The sequence below is a fragment of the Zootoca vivipara genome, chromosome 13 (assembly GCF_965207765.1).
Source record: "Zootoca vivipara chromosome 13, rZooViv2.hap1.1, whole genome shotgun sequence".
In the NCBI taxonomy this organism is placed as follows: domain Eukaryota; kingdom Metazoa; phylum Chordata; class Lepidosauria; order Squamata; family Lacertidae; genus Zootoca; species Zootoca vivipara.
The window spans coordinates 317,831-333,903 of NC_142596.1; the positions used below are offsets into that span (position 1 = coordinate 317,831).

The 16,073-nt window shown below is 45.9% G+C and overlaps 1 protein-coding gene across 2 annotated transcripts; it reads right to left on the minus strand.

The window, feature by feature from the left end:
- Positions 1 to 3,499: 3,499 nt before the first annotated feature.
- Positions 3,500 to 15,486, minus strand: CIMAP1C (ciliary microtubule associated protein 1C). Of its 2 annotated transcripts, none has more exons than XM_088656796.1 (5): positions 15,374 to 15,486; positions 8,167 to 8,342; positions 7,317 to 7,427; positions 6,387 to 6,500; positions 3,500 to 4,644 (listed from the first exon to the last, which is right to left on the minus strand). In XM_088656796.1, exons 1-5 carry the CDS (start codon positions 15,484 to 15,486, stop codon positions 4,160 to 4,162), a joined length of 999 nt encoding a protein of 332 aa, XP_088512922.1. In that variant the 3' UTR covers positions 3,500 to 4,159. The 2 variants fall into 2 exon arrangements, with proteins under 2 accessions (XP_088512922.1, XP_060138689.2); XM_060282706.2 differs by having other exon boundaries at positions 15,336 to 15,461.
- Between the last annotated feature and the right edge of the window lie 587 nt (positions 15,487 to 16,073).

Genomic DNA, 16,073 nt, shown 5'->3' on the forward strand with positions numbered 1-16,073 from the left:
TGCATTGGTTATGTGCCTATTTGCTTTGGTTACTTACCTACTAGCCTTGCGGCCTAGGCTACTTGCCTACTTGCCTTGGCTACTTGCCTTGCTGCATTGGCTATGTGCCTATTTGCTTTTGTTACTTGCCTACTTGCCTTGGCTACTTGCCTTCCCACCTTGGCTGCTTGCCTACTTTCCTTGGCTATTTGCCTTGCCGGCTTGGCTACTTGCCTACTTGCATTGCTTTCTTCCCTTGGCTAATTGCCTTGCCTACTTGCATTGCCTACTTGCCTACTTGCTTTCACTACCAGTACTTTCCTTGCCGCCTTGGCTGCTTGCCCAATCGCCTTGGCTACTTGCCTTGGCTACTTGCCCACTTACCTTGGCTAGTTGCCTACTTACCTTTGGCTGTTTGCCTTGCCACCTTGGCTACTTGGCTACTTGCCCTGGCTATTTGGCTACTTGGCTTGGCTACTTGCCTTGTCGCACTCACTAGTTGCCTACTGGGCTTGCTTAGTTACCTACTTGCCTTGGATATTTGCCTTGTCGCCTTGGCTACTGGCTACTTGCCTTGTCTCCTTGCCTTGTCTCCTTGGCTATTGTATTACTTTCCTTGGCTACTTGCCTACTTGCCTACTTTCATTTGCTACTTGCCTTGCCGCCTTGGCTACTTCCCTACTTGCCTTGGCTACTTGCCTTAACGCCTTGGATACTTACCTACTTCCCTTGGCCCCTTGCCTTGCCGCTTTCCCTACTTGTCTCCTTGCCTTTGCTATTTTACTTGTCGCCGTGGCTACTTGGCTTGGCTAATTGCCTTGTCTCCTGGTCTACTTGCTTACTTTCCTTGCCTACCTGCCTACTTGCCATGGCTACTTGTGTTGCCACCTTGGCTACTTGCCTACTTGCCTTGGCAAGTACCTTGCCTACTTACCTGCCTTGTCTACTTGCCTTGCCACTTTGGCGACTTGCCTTCTTGCCTCGGCTACTTGACATGCCACCATGGCTACTTTCAAACTTGCCTTGGCTACTTGACTTGGTGACTGGGCTACTTGCCCACTTCCCTTGCTTTCTTGCCTTGGCTACTTGCCTTGCCGCCTTGGCTACTTGCCTTGGCTACTTGTCTTGCCGCTTGGCCTATTTGCATACTTTCCTTGGCTATTTGCCTTGCCGGCTTGGCTACTTGCCTACTTGCATTGCTTTCTTGCCTTGGCTAATTGCACTGCCGCCTTGGCTACTTGACTAGTTGCCTTGCCTCCTTGCTTTTGTTACTATCCTTGCTGCCTTGGCTGCTTGCCCAATTGCTTTGGTTACTTGCCTCGGCTAAATGCCTACTTACCTTGGCAAGTTGCCCTGCCGCCTTGGCTACTTGCCTACTTGTTTTGGCTACTTTACATGCTACGTTGCCACCTTGCCTCCTTGTCTACTTGCTTACTTTCCTTGCCTACTTGCCTTGCCGCCTTCCCTACTTGTCTCCATGCCTTGTCTATTTGCCTTGCCACCACAGCTTCTTGCCTACTTGCCTTGTCTCCTTGGCTACTTGCTTACTTTCCTTCCCTACTATCCTTAGCTACCACTAAGCTAACTTTGTTAGCTTACTTTGACTTTGTTTTGGGTTATTTTACATAGTTGCTTGTTTCTGGAGTGAACATGCATATTTGCTCAAGGAAAAAGCAAGCACGTGAAAAAAAAACCCAAGAACGCTTATTTGTCTTCTGTCTAGGCATACCGACCCACCAACAATGTGTTTAACTTTGGTTTGGCTTATTTTACATAGATGCTTGTTTCTTGAGTGAACATGCAGGTTTGCTCAAGGCAAGTATCTTTAGCTACCACTGCCGGGACGGACTGCCTTTTTTCGCCCCTCAGCTGTTCAGATCTTTAATAATAATAATAATAATAATAATAATAATAATAATAATAATAATATATTTATAACCCGCTCATCTGGTTGTGCTTCTCCTGCCACTCTGGGCAGCTTCCAACAAACATTAAAATACACCAAATATCACAGATTGAAAACTTCTCTAAACAGGGCTGCCTTTAGGTATTTTCTAAATGTCAGATAGTTGTTTATCTCTCTGACCTCTGATAGGAGGGTGTTGCACAGGGCGGGTGCTACTACCGAGATTTTCCCCAAATTTCAGCCAATATTCCAATTAGTATAGTCCAAAAATCTGTTTTTCTTTTTTGGAAGCTACCCGCTTTCACCAGAAGCCAGAGACTGTGCAACTCTGGGTTAGTGGTGCTTCCCTTTGCACCCGCAGCTCAATCCCGTCTCCGGATATATTAATAAAACCCGGGGAGCAGCACATAAGGGTGCCGCTGGGTGCCACATCCCCCAAGGTGATTCCCTCGAGGTTCCGGGGTCAGCAGAGCCTTTGTGTGACCTCTAAAATAACCCCCGCGTCGCTCGGAACTCCCCGGAGGGCTATTCCACACTTCTTTCCCGATGGCCGTGGCAAACTGGAAGTCCTCTGTTACAATAAACATTGAGTCCCTCTTAGATGCTGGACTTGAGTTCATTTCCTTTGCTCCATGTTTTATTTAAAATGTGGTTCTGCTCCTGGGTAGCAAACAAAGTAGTTTAGAAGTAAATTCATAGCACAGCATCATCATTGCATGTCTTTCGACATCAGGCAAAAACATTCCTCTATGACTAGTGAAAGTGCAAGAAAGGGCTGTTATGGTTCTTTTACTATTAGACTGTTTGTCAGCATGCTTCCTACTATGTTTTATCACTGATGTTTTGTAATGTGTTTCTAATGTACACCACCCTGAAATCTTTTGATAAAAGGTTATATAAAAATTGAATTATTAATATTAATATTAGTATTAATAATTAACACATGCACTTGCAAAGAAGTTGCATAAAGTTGGCTGGAAGTGCTGTAAAAATGACACATGGAGTAAGAGCAGCGAACAAATGAGAGAAAGGAGGTCAGCTTAGTTCCCATCTGGAGAATAGAATAGTGGGGAAACATTCCTCTTACAGGATAAGTAATACATTGGAAAAGGCGATTTACAGCGTGGTTCTTATGCATTCTTATTGCAAAGTGAGTGAGTTTAGTGAGCCTTCTTCCCAAGAAAATGATTTTTGGCTTGTGGTGGAGAGAGCTAAGAACCAGCATTTCTCTCAGAGGAAATTCTGTGTATGTGTTGTGGGCAGGAGGCACCCTCAACCTCAAGACTGATGTGAAGTGCCATAATTTCACCACCAGCAGACAACAAGACAAATAATGTATTTGCTGGCAGGAGACAAACTGTAGCAGAACAGAAATGGTGCTGCATGCAACAAATAAGAGGTTAGGATATAAAACGATACCTAAGCCGCCCAATCTCACTCTCCCTTTCATACATTGAATCACCTGGGTACAGAGGGGGAAGGTATGCACAGAGCTCATGAACATAATCAATGTGGCCTACATTTATCAATTGAGAGCATAATGAACGTGGTTTGATGATAGGCGTGTTAGAAGGTGCATTAGTCATCCCAAGCTGACAAAATCCAAAACTGCGGTCTAAATTGGATTTATTTATTTACTTATGCAAAGGAAGTAACACGTAAGCAAGTTACATAGACTGCCCTATAAATTCACTCTTTGGAAGGCTCTTCAATATACACTGGTAAAACACAATATTAAAACAGGTCTCTCATTTTGCATTTCATTCTCAGTGTAAATAGAATTGTAGCAAGAAAATTAAATATTTATGGAACTTTGTAAAAAAAAAGGTAATAAAATTACAAAACTATTTATTATTTGAGCAAAAAGAGCATCTTAGCCTTCTTTCCAATAATCTTCTGTAACAGAAAGCGAATTAAGTGGTGGGGTGAGAAACACTTTACCCTATGTGAGACAGTTCCTTAGAAATACAAATAAAACACTAGTAATGCACACTGGAAAGAGGAAAAACAGAGAAGGGAATTTGCCAAGAACCAAGGCAGACCCCCTGTCTCGCAAAGGAGGGCTTTCCTAAGTCAAGAGCTGTCTAGCCCCCCCCCCCCAATTACATCACCCTGGCATAGCCCAAACGTGTTCAAAGTTCATCAGAATCTCGCCCTCTGAAACAAGCTGCTTCCTGATACAACACCTGCTTCCTGACACTGTGTCACAATGAGATTATTTGAAGGTGGGTCTACCCAAAGGGGCAAGTCACTTCTTGGCCTGTGAGTCCACCCTCACTCTTTGAGTAAACAAACTGGAGGCGTGCCATGAGAATACTCAGAGTGACGAATCCCAAGACTGAACCGTGGGGCTCTGGGTTTGTCGGCGGTGACCAGCTCCGCATTGTAGTCAGGGGGTCCTGGTGTATGGTGCTTGCTGGAGGAAGCAAACCTTTGGGAGATGCTGTAGGATGGCTGGTGGCACAGGTAAACATCTGGTTCGGGTATGGTATACATTGCCGGGCCAGGCCCTCTCACCAGGTCTTTAGCGTAGCCCCACACAGAGGCACTGGATGCCATTGAGAGGCAGGGAGCTGCAGGTTTGACAGGCAGCTTGGGACCCAGTGTCTGTGGAAGGGTGTATTGGTTGGGTGCTGGGTTTGGGCTGCTCACCCAGTAGTGCGTTCGAAGGCCCATAGTGTACGCTGGTGCATTCGGCTCTTCAAGTGGGTGTATCTTCTCCACGTTGTACTCATTTGGGGCAGGCGTACAAGATATAACTGCAAGCCAAGAGCAGATAGGAGGTGACACCCCTTACCACTTTTGAGCATGTGGATAAACCTGTGGGTACATCATATTCTACAGGAGCACAGGGGTAGGCAGGAATGATGGAAGTAAAATCTGACAGGTGAGAAACATTGAGGCTTAAAGAGAAGGAGCAATTTGCCATGCAGGGTTTCTTTGTTTTTTTAAGTTGCTGTTTTACTTGCTAATATTAGGAGTAAAAAAAACCCACTTATCTGCCATTGATGTTATCTATCCTAATCTGCCATTGATGTTTCTCAAACGAAAGCACATGGAAGAACCCTTTGCCTAGAGGACTGCCCTCTGTAAAGTAGGACACTTAGACACCCTAATGGTAAAAATAGTTTTTCAACCCCGTTGATTTGGTGGAACACCAATCAGGTGTTCCACCAATCCCCTTCCTTAAATGCCCCTTTATCCAGAACAGCCTCACTGGGTCAAGGCCAATAGCTGGAAAGCAATAGGGATCACACACACGCGGAAGGGATGGAGGGATGGATGGATGGATGGATGGATGGATGGATGGATGGAGAGACAGTCTATTATGGTCACAGACGCTTTTAAACTACACTTTGATATCAGCCCTGACAATCACCCACGCCAGCCCACATAGGTAAGGTACATAGCTGGTTTTCCTGTCTGGTTCTTAGCAAGTGACACCCCCTACTCAGAAATAATTTCTTATCAAAGAGGGAATAAACTTTTACAGCCTAGGGACAACACTCCCTTGCAGATAATCTTCCAGGGCCTGCAAACCAGTGGGGCTGGGACAGACAGTGAGTGTGGCTGATAAAAAAAGAGGGTGAGCCCACCTGCCTCTTTTTCATATGCTTCTCTCTGTAGTGCCAGATCTAGGGCAGTGCAGGCTGTTCCCCTGCACAGGGTGCTGAGCCAAGGGGGCACAAAATAAGAGTAATAATAGTAATAGTATTGGTGGTGATAGTAATAATAATAATAATAATAATAATAATAATAATAATAAATACTTATATTCATGTAGGTATCTACTGAGAAACCCCATTAAAAAGCAACTGTACCAAAAGGAATTACTGTGGAAATAAAATATACTGGGGAACTGCCAAATTTTGTCCTCACTTAGGAAACAATTTTACCAAAGTCCACCCCTGCTCTCTGTCATGCATACACAAATCCACATGCATTCAGGCAAAATGACATCTGGACAGTTACGTCCAGTCAAAGGCATCTATGTGGTGTGGTGCTCATCTCACTTCAGGCTGAAGGAGCAGACAGCTTTCTGGGTCGTGTGGCCAGCATTCTGGTGCAACAGGACACTGTGATGGAACCCAGAGTGCATGGAAATGCCATTTATCTTCCTGCCGCAGCAGTACCTATTTATCCACTTGCACAGGTATGCTTTCAAGCTGCTAGGTTGGCAGAAGCTGGAGCAGAACAACGGGAGCTCACCCCGTCGCAGGGATTCGAACCACCGACCTTCTGATCGGCAAGCCCAAGAGACTCACTGGTTTAGACCACAGCTCCACACATAATGTTCCCACACATCCATTTTCATGCACAACACACCTGCTCATTCACTCACACCCATTCCTTCTCTTTCCCTCTCTTGCATGTTCAGGGATTGACCAACAAGCCTTCTTTGCACAAGGTTAGAAAGAAACATTTTCATCACAAAACCGCACTGATGCCACTCCAGCCCCATCTTGACCATCATAGTACCATCTGTCATCTTTCAACTTACATGGCCGCTTTCTCTCTTGCACCATGCGGAATGAAACTGGTCTCCATATCCCTAGACGGGAAATGCTTGGGTCCACATAGTAGCAGGGCCCAGGACTCTCCGTGATTGAGATCACTTGCAAGGGAAAGAAGAATCGTCTGCATGAGACATGAGCTGTTTAGCTTGGTTGCTATGACTGACTACCTGTCCGATATCAATTAAAGGCACCCACTAGCTAGATAGCAGTGAATATTACTATTATTATTATTATTATTTATTTATACCCCGCCTATCTGGCTGGGTTTCCCCCACCACTCTGGGTGGCTTCCAGCAAATACCAAAATACATTAAAATATCACAGATTAAAAACTTCCCTAAACAGGACTGCCTTTAGGTGTTTTCTAAATGTCAGGTAGTTGTTTATCTCCTTGACCTCCGATGGGAGGGCGTTCCATATGTTAAGCTCCACCCCCTGCACCTCCATTCCTGCTATCCTTCAACATGGCTTAAGTGTGGATCATCCTCTTCTCACTAAAGTCCGCAGCTGTACAATTGAGAACCCTGAGCCATAATTTTACTATGAAGGGCCCTAAATCAGCAGCAGTATCCTGGACTACAACTCCTATCATTCCTGACCATGCTGGCTGGGGCTGATGGGAGTTGTAGTCAAGAAACAACTACATTAGCCACCTACATGCAGTGCCATGGATCCAGTTGGAATGGAAACTTTGGAAAGCCACCCAGCTCTTGATCATGGATGCCCTAGGTCCCATCAGTTTTGGCCCCGATAATTAGAGAGTCCCAAAAACAAAGGCAGGCAATCTCTGTTCAAAAGTTTTGCCAGCAAATTTAACAGTTGTTTAGCCAGCTTCACCCTGTGGGTCAGTTAATACTGTTGGGAAAACCCAAATAACACAGAACCTATTTTGTCAGCTTCTTTCTTCCCCTTACATCTTTCACTGGATTTCACACGCATTGTGTAGGCTGGCTCAGCATACTTGGTGAAGTCATGGTCCTTAATGCCAGTGAGAGGCTGCCTACCATACTTCCCAGGTCCTGGCCCTGCAAGAGAATCAGAACCATAAGGGGGGGGGGTAATAAAATGACGGGAAGAGAACCCGGAAACACTAGCACTTGCAGATCTTGAGCTGCCACACTGGGGATCTCCAGGTGTTGCTGCACTGCAACTCCCATCATCCCTGACCATTGAACCAGACTGGCTGGGGCTGATGGAAGTCCCACAACATACTTTTATTCTCCCTCTGGTAAAATCTCGCCAGCCTTGGGCCAGGATATTTGCATTGCAATAGGAGGTGAGCATTACAAGGCACCTGAATTCTTCTGTAGCTCAATTCAAGCCAGAGAAGATTTCCCATTTTTCTCAACCACCTATGCTCTGCCTGTAATCTACCAACCCCCTTCCTTCATCCCCTTTAAACAAGAGTTACCCTGGTAAGACAACAGTAGTGGTGACGTACCAACCACAGGAAAAGGAAAGCAAGGAAATATGCACTGTCTCGCATGCTAGCAGTACTCTTGGAAGAAAGTTCTGATGGCGACTGAGAAATGTAGATCAGTTTCCTTCTTTGGTTTCCACAAGACCAAAAAAGGAACCCGGATGGATCAAGCCAGCCAGTCCCCAAGCCCAGCATCCTGTTCTCACAGGGGCTAAGCAGATGCCAGAGGGTCTTTCAACAATGCTGTTGAACACATCCAGATTGGCAAAGATATGGGTACCTCTGTATTCCTGATCTCCTCCTCTCTCTTGGCCCATCTATTCCCACAGCAACACCCAGCTCACCTTTATACTTGGCACTGATGGATGCATACTGCTTCTTGATGGCCGGCACTCTGGCTGGATGCTTAGAGATACCAGAACGACAACTAACAGGCTGAGCTGCACCTTTGGCTCTGGAAGTCAGCATTGGAGTGTGCCCAGCGTCACTGCAGTGGGGAGTCGGATGTGTCACCAGTGATCTGGGGAATGAAAGTAAATGAATGAATACAAGTCCAACCTGCAATAAAATGTTTCACTATGGAGCGTTGCAGCTCAGGGTTCCAGCCACTCCATTCCATCCCACCCCAAATAGTATTCAATTTCCAATAAGTATGCTAAGTTCACATTGGGCTATTTGGGGAGGGGAGAGTGTTCTCTTCTGAGGGATCCGATCCTATCCTATCCTATCCTATCCTATCCTATTCAAACCTTGCAGTTTCCCCCAGGCTTGCTGAGCCCTCCGTCTTGCACAGGGATGGTACCGTTTTGGCCACATAACGACCAGTGCTAAAAGAATGGAGATCACTGCTTGTTTATGTGATTTAAATCCCTGTGACAGGGTGAGCTCCCGTTGCTCGGTCCGAGCTCCTGCCCACCTAGCAGTTCGAAAGCACATCAAAGTGCAAGTAGATAAATAGGGACCGCTCCGGCGGGAAGGTAAACGGCGTTTCCGTGTGCTGCTCTGGTTCTCCAGAAGCAGCGTTGTCATGCTGGCCACATGACCCGGAAGCTGTCTGCGGACAAACGCTGGCTCCCTCAGCCTATAGAGCGAGATGAGCGCCGCAACCCCAGAGTCATGGGCCCCTTTACCTTTTTACCCAGGGCCAGGGATGCAGGTGGCACTGTGGGTTAAACCACAGAGCCTAGGGCTTGTTGATCAGAAGGTCGGCGGTTCAAATCCCTGTGACGGGGTGAGCTCCTGTTGCTTGATCCCAGCTCCTGCCAACCTAGCAGTTCAAAAGTACGTCAAAGTGCAAAGTGTAGATATATAGGTACCACTCTAAGCGGGAAGGTAAACAGTGTTTCCGTGTGCTGCTCTGGTTCACCAGAAGTGACTCTGTCATGCAGGCCACATGACCTGGAAGCTGTACACCAGCTCCCTCGGCCAATAATGCGAGATGAGCACCGCAACCCCAGAGTCAGTCACAACTGGACCTAATGGTCCTTTTACCTTTTTTACCTAGGCCAGGGTAGCCAACATCATCATCCCAAGATGTTGTTGGACTCCAACTCCCATCAGCCCCAGTCACCATGGTCAGTGGCTAGGGATGATGGGAGTTTTAGTCCAAAAACAGACAGAGAACAGCCCCAGGCTTCCGGGTTCAGCGCCAGCGCCGATCGGCGGGGTTTCGTCTCGTCTCCGAGACGGCCCGTCCCTGCTAGGAGTGGGGAGGGCAGCGAGAGCGACGCTGCGCCCCTTAGAACCTCGGGAAGGGTGTCCCGGGGGCAAATTTGCTCGGCACAGCCCCAATCCGGACTCCCCAACCCTTCGGTTAGCTCTAATAAGAGCTCCGGAGCGAGGAGGGTAGAAGTCGCGGGGGCCATTTTGAGCGGCAACGTTATTCTAGCAGGGAGAAGCTTCAAGCCGAAGGCGGAGAGCGCTGGATTCTTCCGAAAATAAAACGATTGGAAACAGACTGTAAGTAACCTCACGATTTGGATTATAAAACAATTTGGATCTGGGAGAGAGGGGAGAAAAGAGGAAGCCACCCCCCCCCCCACGGCAACAAAAGAGACAGTAAATAGAAACCCGAAGCCGTAAACAGAAGATTTGCAATTCAAAAGGATCCCTCAAAGGCATCAAAGAGAATCTCCCCTTTGATGCAGGGTGAAAAGGGGAGAGAGACTGTGGTTGTGAGTGCCCTGCAGCAAGAGGTAAAGACTAAGAAAAACCTTTCTTTTCCTCGGGAGCCGGCAGCCCAGACAACCCAGTGAGTTGATCAGGATTTATAAGTCAATTTTTATTTCACTTTGTATTTCTGGACTTTGTGGAATTTCTTTTTTGGTCTAAATGTTTGTGAAATGTGAGTTCGAACTTTATTGTTAATAAGACTTGAAGAATGCAGCCAGTTTGTTAAAATGGAGTCGAGAAAATAAACTGTGATCATATTCCACCCCACGTGACAAGTTTTGACCTTGGCAGGATTGAACTATGTCAACAAAAAAGTGTTCCCCTGAGTTCCAGCGGTCTGTTTTGACCTTAATGTGGGAAACAAGAATAGAATTATGTCAAGAGGAGACACGACGGCAAGAGTTACAGCAACAATTTCAGATGGTGATGGCAGAATATGATTTTTTAGAAGATGAAGCTTTTGACACTGAAAAAGATGAATGTGAGAATGACAATGATGGTGACTGTGATTTGGAAGGAAAAGAGGAAGATGAGGACTGTGATGATTCAACACAAAATGAAGCACACCACGAAAAAAATGATGACTTTACTCTACAAAAAGTTGGATGGAGTGCCCTGCCTTTGAGGGGGGCACGATTGGTATTACTGGAACTCCAGAACGCCCACAGGGAAGAAGGAAAATATATGCAGAGAAGAGAAGAAATTCAGGGGTCCCGTATGGTGGCCTGGATGGCAAAAGACTGTAAACAGGGGGTGGGGTGAAGGGAAAGTGATGTTGTGATTATAAGGATGGATTAACAGGTTTATAACTGGTCTGCTGATTATGGAATTTGCTGGATTGGGGGGGTGGAGCCGGTAATCGGGGATGTAAGGTTAAATTGAGAATAGTTATAGTTTTAAAAGTGAATGGATTTTGGAAAAATGTGAAAATATGGAGGCTTATAGAGGGAGTAAAAATTAGGCACGGGAAGATAAAATGGGAGTTTGATTTTTCAGTGATTTGAATATTAGATGAAAATGTTAACAATTGATTTATAAGTTGTATAAGATACAAAGGTGTATTTTTATAAAGTAAGAAACTGTTGCAGATGATAAAAAAGGGATGAAAACCGGGGAAGGGGGGGGAGGGGAAGCCCACAAAATATGGTTTCACAATTATGAATGTAAGAAAAATTTTTCTGTTTTGTATTGTTTTTTTCTCCTTTTTTGCCCTTTCTTTTTCCTCTTTTTTCCTATTTCTATTTTTCTCTTTTTTTGGTATGACAATAGATGGTTGGATGGATGGCCTCCTGCGTACTGCCCTGGTTTGCTGGAGCTCCCTGGTGGCAGGGGGGGGCTTTGGGGTCAGGGGAGGGGGAGGAGGACAGAAATCCAAGCATAAAATGGACCATCTCTGACTGTTCACATACATGGGATACTTCTGTGGCAGGGGAGGACCCATGTGGGTGGGTAGGAAGGAGGTGGAAAAGGTGTTTATGTATGTACCGTTTTTTTTTTTGTATTTTGTAAAATTAATAAAAAGTATGTTTTAAAAAAAATATGTATACTGTAAAAAAACAAAAAAACAAAAACAAAAACAGACAGAGAACAGCCCCTGCCCTATGGACTGTAAGGGCTGAGGGAATGAGGGTGAATCCAGGGGTCTGTGTGTCTTTGTTTATTTAAACCAAGAATGGGAGGCTCAGCCCAGGAGCCACATGCCACCCACCAGACCTCTCTCTCTCTCTGACCATTAGCCTCCCTGCCCCTGCTTTGTGCCCTCTTCATGTGCTTTTGCCTGGCTGGAATGGGAGATTGAAGGGTGATAATGCCTCTTGCTTCCTTGGATGAAGATGGGGGCAGAGGTAGGTATAGAAACTGTGGGGTTTTGTGGAGCTGGATTATAGCCTAATGCACAAAGAGTCCCACCTGTTGCTCCACCCAGTTTTTGTCTCTAACCCCACTTAACACTGGCACATGGCCCTCAGAAGGTTATCAAATATGGCCCTTGGACTAAAAAAAGAAAAAGGTTACCCACCCCTGATTTTACTGCCCCCCCGCCTGCCTTTCAACAGTAAGGTCCATGAACAACATGGAATGAAATTGCAACCATAAAATATAATTACAAGCAGCTCAAGCCTGAAGCAACAGTAGCATGATCCCAAACAGCAGAAGGAAAACAGTAGAGATGATTAAACAGTCCAAATCCCCAACTATAGCAAAACAGCCATGTAGAAAACACAGCAGAAGAAATATGCAAGGGGAACCAGGAGGCCGGAGTTGGGGAAATAGTTTCATGTGTTTTGATGTTGTTGTTGTTGTAGTTTAGTCGTTTAGTCGTGTCCGACTCTTCGTGACCCCATGGACCATAGCACGCCAGGAACTCCTGTCTTCCACTGCCTCCCGCAGTTTGGTCAAACTCATGTTCGTAGCTTCGAGAACACTGTCCAACCATCTCGTCCTCTGTCGCCCCCTTCTCCTAGTGCCCTCAATCTTTCCCAACATCAGGGTCTTTTCCAAGGAGTCTTCTCTTCTCATGAGGTGGCCAAAGTATTGGAGCCTCAGCTTCACGATCTGTCCTTCCAGGGAGCACTCAGGGCTGATTTCCTTAAGAATGGATAGGTTTGATCTTCTTGCAGTCCATGGGACTCTCAAGAGTCTCCTCCAGCACCAGAATTCAAAAGCATCAATTCTTCGGCAATCAGCCTTCTTTATGGTCCAGCTCTCACTTCCATACATCACTACTGGGAAAACCATAGCTTTAACTATACGGACCTTTGTCTCTGCTTTTTAAGATGCTGTCTAGGTTTGTCATTGCTTTTCTCCCAAGAAGCAGGTGTCTTTTAATTTCGTGACTGCTGTCACCATCTGCAGTGATCAAGGAGCCCAAGAAAGGAAAATCTCTCACTGCCTCCATTTCTTCCCCTTCTATTTGCCAGGAGGTGATGGGACCAGTGGCCATGATCTTAGTTTTTTGATATTGAGCTTCAGACCATATTTTGCGCTCTCCTCTTTCACCCTCATTAAAAGTTTCTTTAATTCCTCCTCGCTTTCTGCCATCAAGGTTGTGTCATCTGCATATCTGAGGTTGTTGATATTTCTTCCGGCAATCTTAATTCCAGTTTGGGATTCATCTAGTCCAAACTTTCGCATGATGAATTCTGCATATAAGTTAAATAAGCAGGGAGACAATATACAATCTTGTTGTAATCCTTTCCCAATTTTGAACCAGTCAGTTGTTCTATATCCAGATCTAACGGTAGCTTCTTGTCCCACATAGAGATTTCTCAGGAGACAGATGAGGTGATCAGGCACACCCATTTCTTTAAGAACTTGCCATAGTTTGCTGTGGTCGACACAGTCAAATGCTTTTGCATAGTCAATGAAGCAGAAGTTGATGTTTTTCTGGAACTCTCTAGCTTTCTCCATAATCCAGCGCATGTTTTCTATTTGGGCTCTGGTTCCTCTGCCCCTTCAAAATCCAGCTTGCACTTCTGGGAGTTCTCGGTCCACATACTGCTTAAGCATGCCTTGTAGAATTTTAAGCATAACTTTGCTAGCGTGTGAAATGAGTGCAATTGTGCGGTAGTTGGAGCATTCTTTGGCACTGCCCTTCTTTGGGATTGCGATGTAGACTGATGTTCTCCAATCCTCTGGCAACTGCTGAGTTTTCCAAACTTGCTGGCATATTGGGTGTAGCATCATCTTTTAAAATTTTAAATAGTTCAGCTGGAATATCATCACTTCCACTGGCCTTGTTATTACAACATTGGACTTTCCTTTCCTTTGGCTTCCAGGCATATCTGCAACTGAGTGACATTTTGGCTTTGGCCCAGCCGCTTCATCAGCTCTGAATCTACTTGTACTTGTCCTCCACTCTTCCTAGTAGCATGTTGGACGCCTTCCGACCTGAGGGGCTCATCTTCCAGCGTCATAACTTTTATATGCCTGTTGTCTTTGTCCATGGAGTTTTCTTGGCAGGGATACTGGAGTGGGTTGCCGGTTCCTGCTCCAGGTGGATCACGTTTAGTCAAAACTCTCCACTATGACCTGTCCGTCTTGGGTGGCCCTGCATGGCATAGCTCATAGCTTCTCTGAGTTAGTCAAGCCCCTTCACCATGAAGGAGATGTGTGTTGATAGCATTAAGCAAAGCCCCTATAAACAGCACATAGTTTAACTATGGAACTTCCTCCCAGAGGAGGCAGTGCTGACCACCAACATGGATGGCTTTTAAAGAAGCCTGGATAAATTCACAGAGGAGGATAAAGCTATCAATGACAACTAGTCAGGGTGACGATGTCCTGCTTCTGAATACCAATTGGAGCGTACTCGCTAGTGTTCGGATCCTGCTTGCAGGTTTCCCACAGGCATCTGGTTGGTCACTGTGAGAACAGAATGCTGAACTAGATGGCCCATTGGCCTGATCCAACAGATTCTTCTTATGTTCTTATTTGTTGGCAGCAAAGCACACTCACCATTAATGTGTGGAATTTGCTGCCACAAGACTTGTTGAACCTAGGATACAGTAACTCAGTTGGTGCAGCATGGGCCCCTTAATATTAGGGTCATGGGTTTGAGCACCATGTTGGACAAGATTCCTGCACAGCAGGGGGGTTGGGCTAGATGAAACTCATGGTCCTTCCCATCTCTACAGTTCTGTGATTCTATGATGAACAGAAGGCTAGATCAGGGATCTCCAACCTTTTCAGTAATTTCGGGAATCATTTGGGCACCCTTTTCTTCATCATTGACCATATATTTGCGTGGTTGAAGTATTCCTGTTGCAACCCATCTTGGATCAGGCCACAACCCACAAGTGGGTCCTGACCCACCAGCTGAAGACCAGTGGCCTAGATGGCATTGAAGGGAGACTAAAACTATTTAGCTAGTTGTTTTCTTACATTTGGAATATGTAAGCTGCCGCCTGCCCTTTTCCAGGTACCAAAATATTGATTCCAGACATTCCAAGCATAATACTGACCCTTCCTCCCTGGGAAACCACAACTGTGTACACCCCAATCCCAGAGCCCTTCAGGATAGAGGAGCAGAATGAATGGAGCACCACCTCCAGAGCATGAGACCAGGCCTGATCCCTCGCCCTGAGCACTTTGGAGGGGGCGGGGAATAAAACTTAAATACAGGGCACAAAAACAATGCCTTTTGTCATGTCCTTGTTAGTGGCACGGTCTGTGGGGCAGCATCTGGAGAATACAAGCAATTTCTTCTGTGTCTTTCTAATTCTCTGGAGGGGCTGCAATGCCACGTTCCTAAGAGCGGTGGCAGCTGGCTTTTGCATTGCTATGCTCCCTAACCCTAATCACGCTAATACACAGCAAGCAAAGGTCTTAGGAGTTCAGTTACCAATCAAAGTAGCAATCGGTTGTGTCTGTCCCCCATACGGCTGATGCTGCTTCGCTGGATAGAATGGAAATCTGGATGTAGATTTCAAATAAGGAGTGGGGATGTTACTCAGCTTTCCAATTCCTCCTATACTCCCTCCTTTTTGGAACATAAACAATGCCTCATGTTGCAATTCATTCCCAGGTTGCCCAGGCGATGCTGATGCAAGCATGGAACCAGACTTGTTTATTTCCATATTGCCATGGTTCTGGCAGAATATTCTCTCTCTCTCTCTCTCTCTCTCTCTCCTGCTAATAGAAGTCCTCCTTCCTTTCAAGTTACCAGCCACCAAGGGGGGGGAGGAGAGCCACAACCCCAAAATGCCACATTTCTTTTCATTTTGGAGGAGGGGTTCTAAGACATAGCTGGGGGGGGGCAGGGGGCAGCTGCCCCCATCAAGTAAAACAATAGAAATACGTAACTGACGAATCGCGTTAGTTCTGCCCTGCTAACAAAAGTCCTCGCTATGCCCATGCTAAGACCATGTTCCCCATTCCTTTGCCTTCATATGATATAGCATTCATTGATTTTTTGTTCCATTTTTCATTTCATTTGCAGCATTTGTATTCTAACCTCCCCCCACTCCCAGGAGCTCAGAGAGGGGTGTTTGCACAGACTGCCTGGGCGACAATGACCACATTCCAGTTAAAATGAAACAAGAAGTCCAGAAAGCATAAAAAAATGAACCCCCAAAGCAAA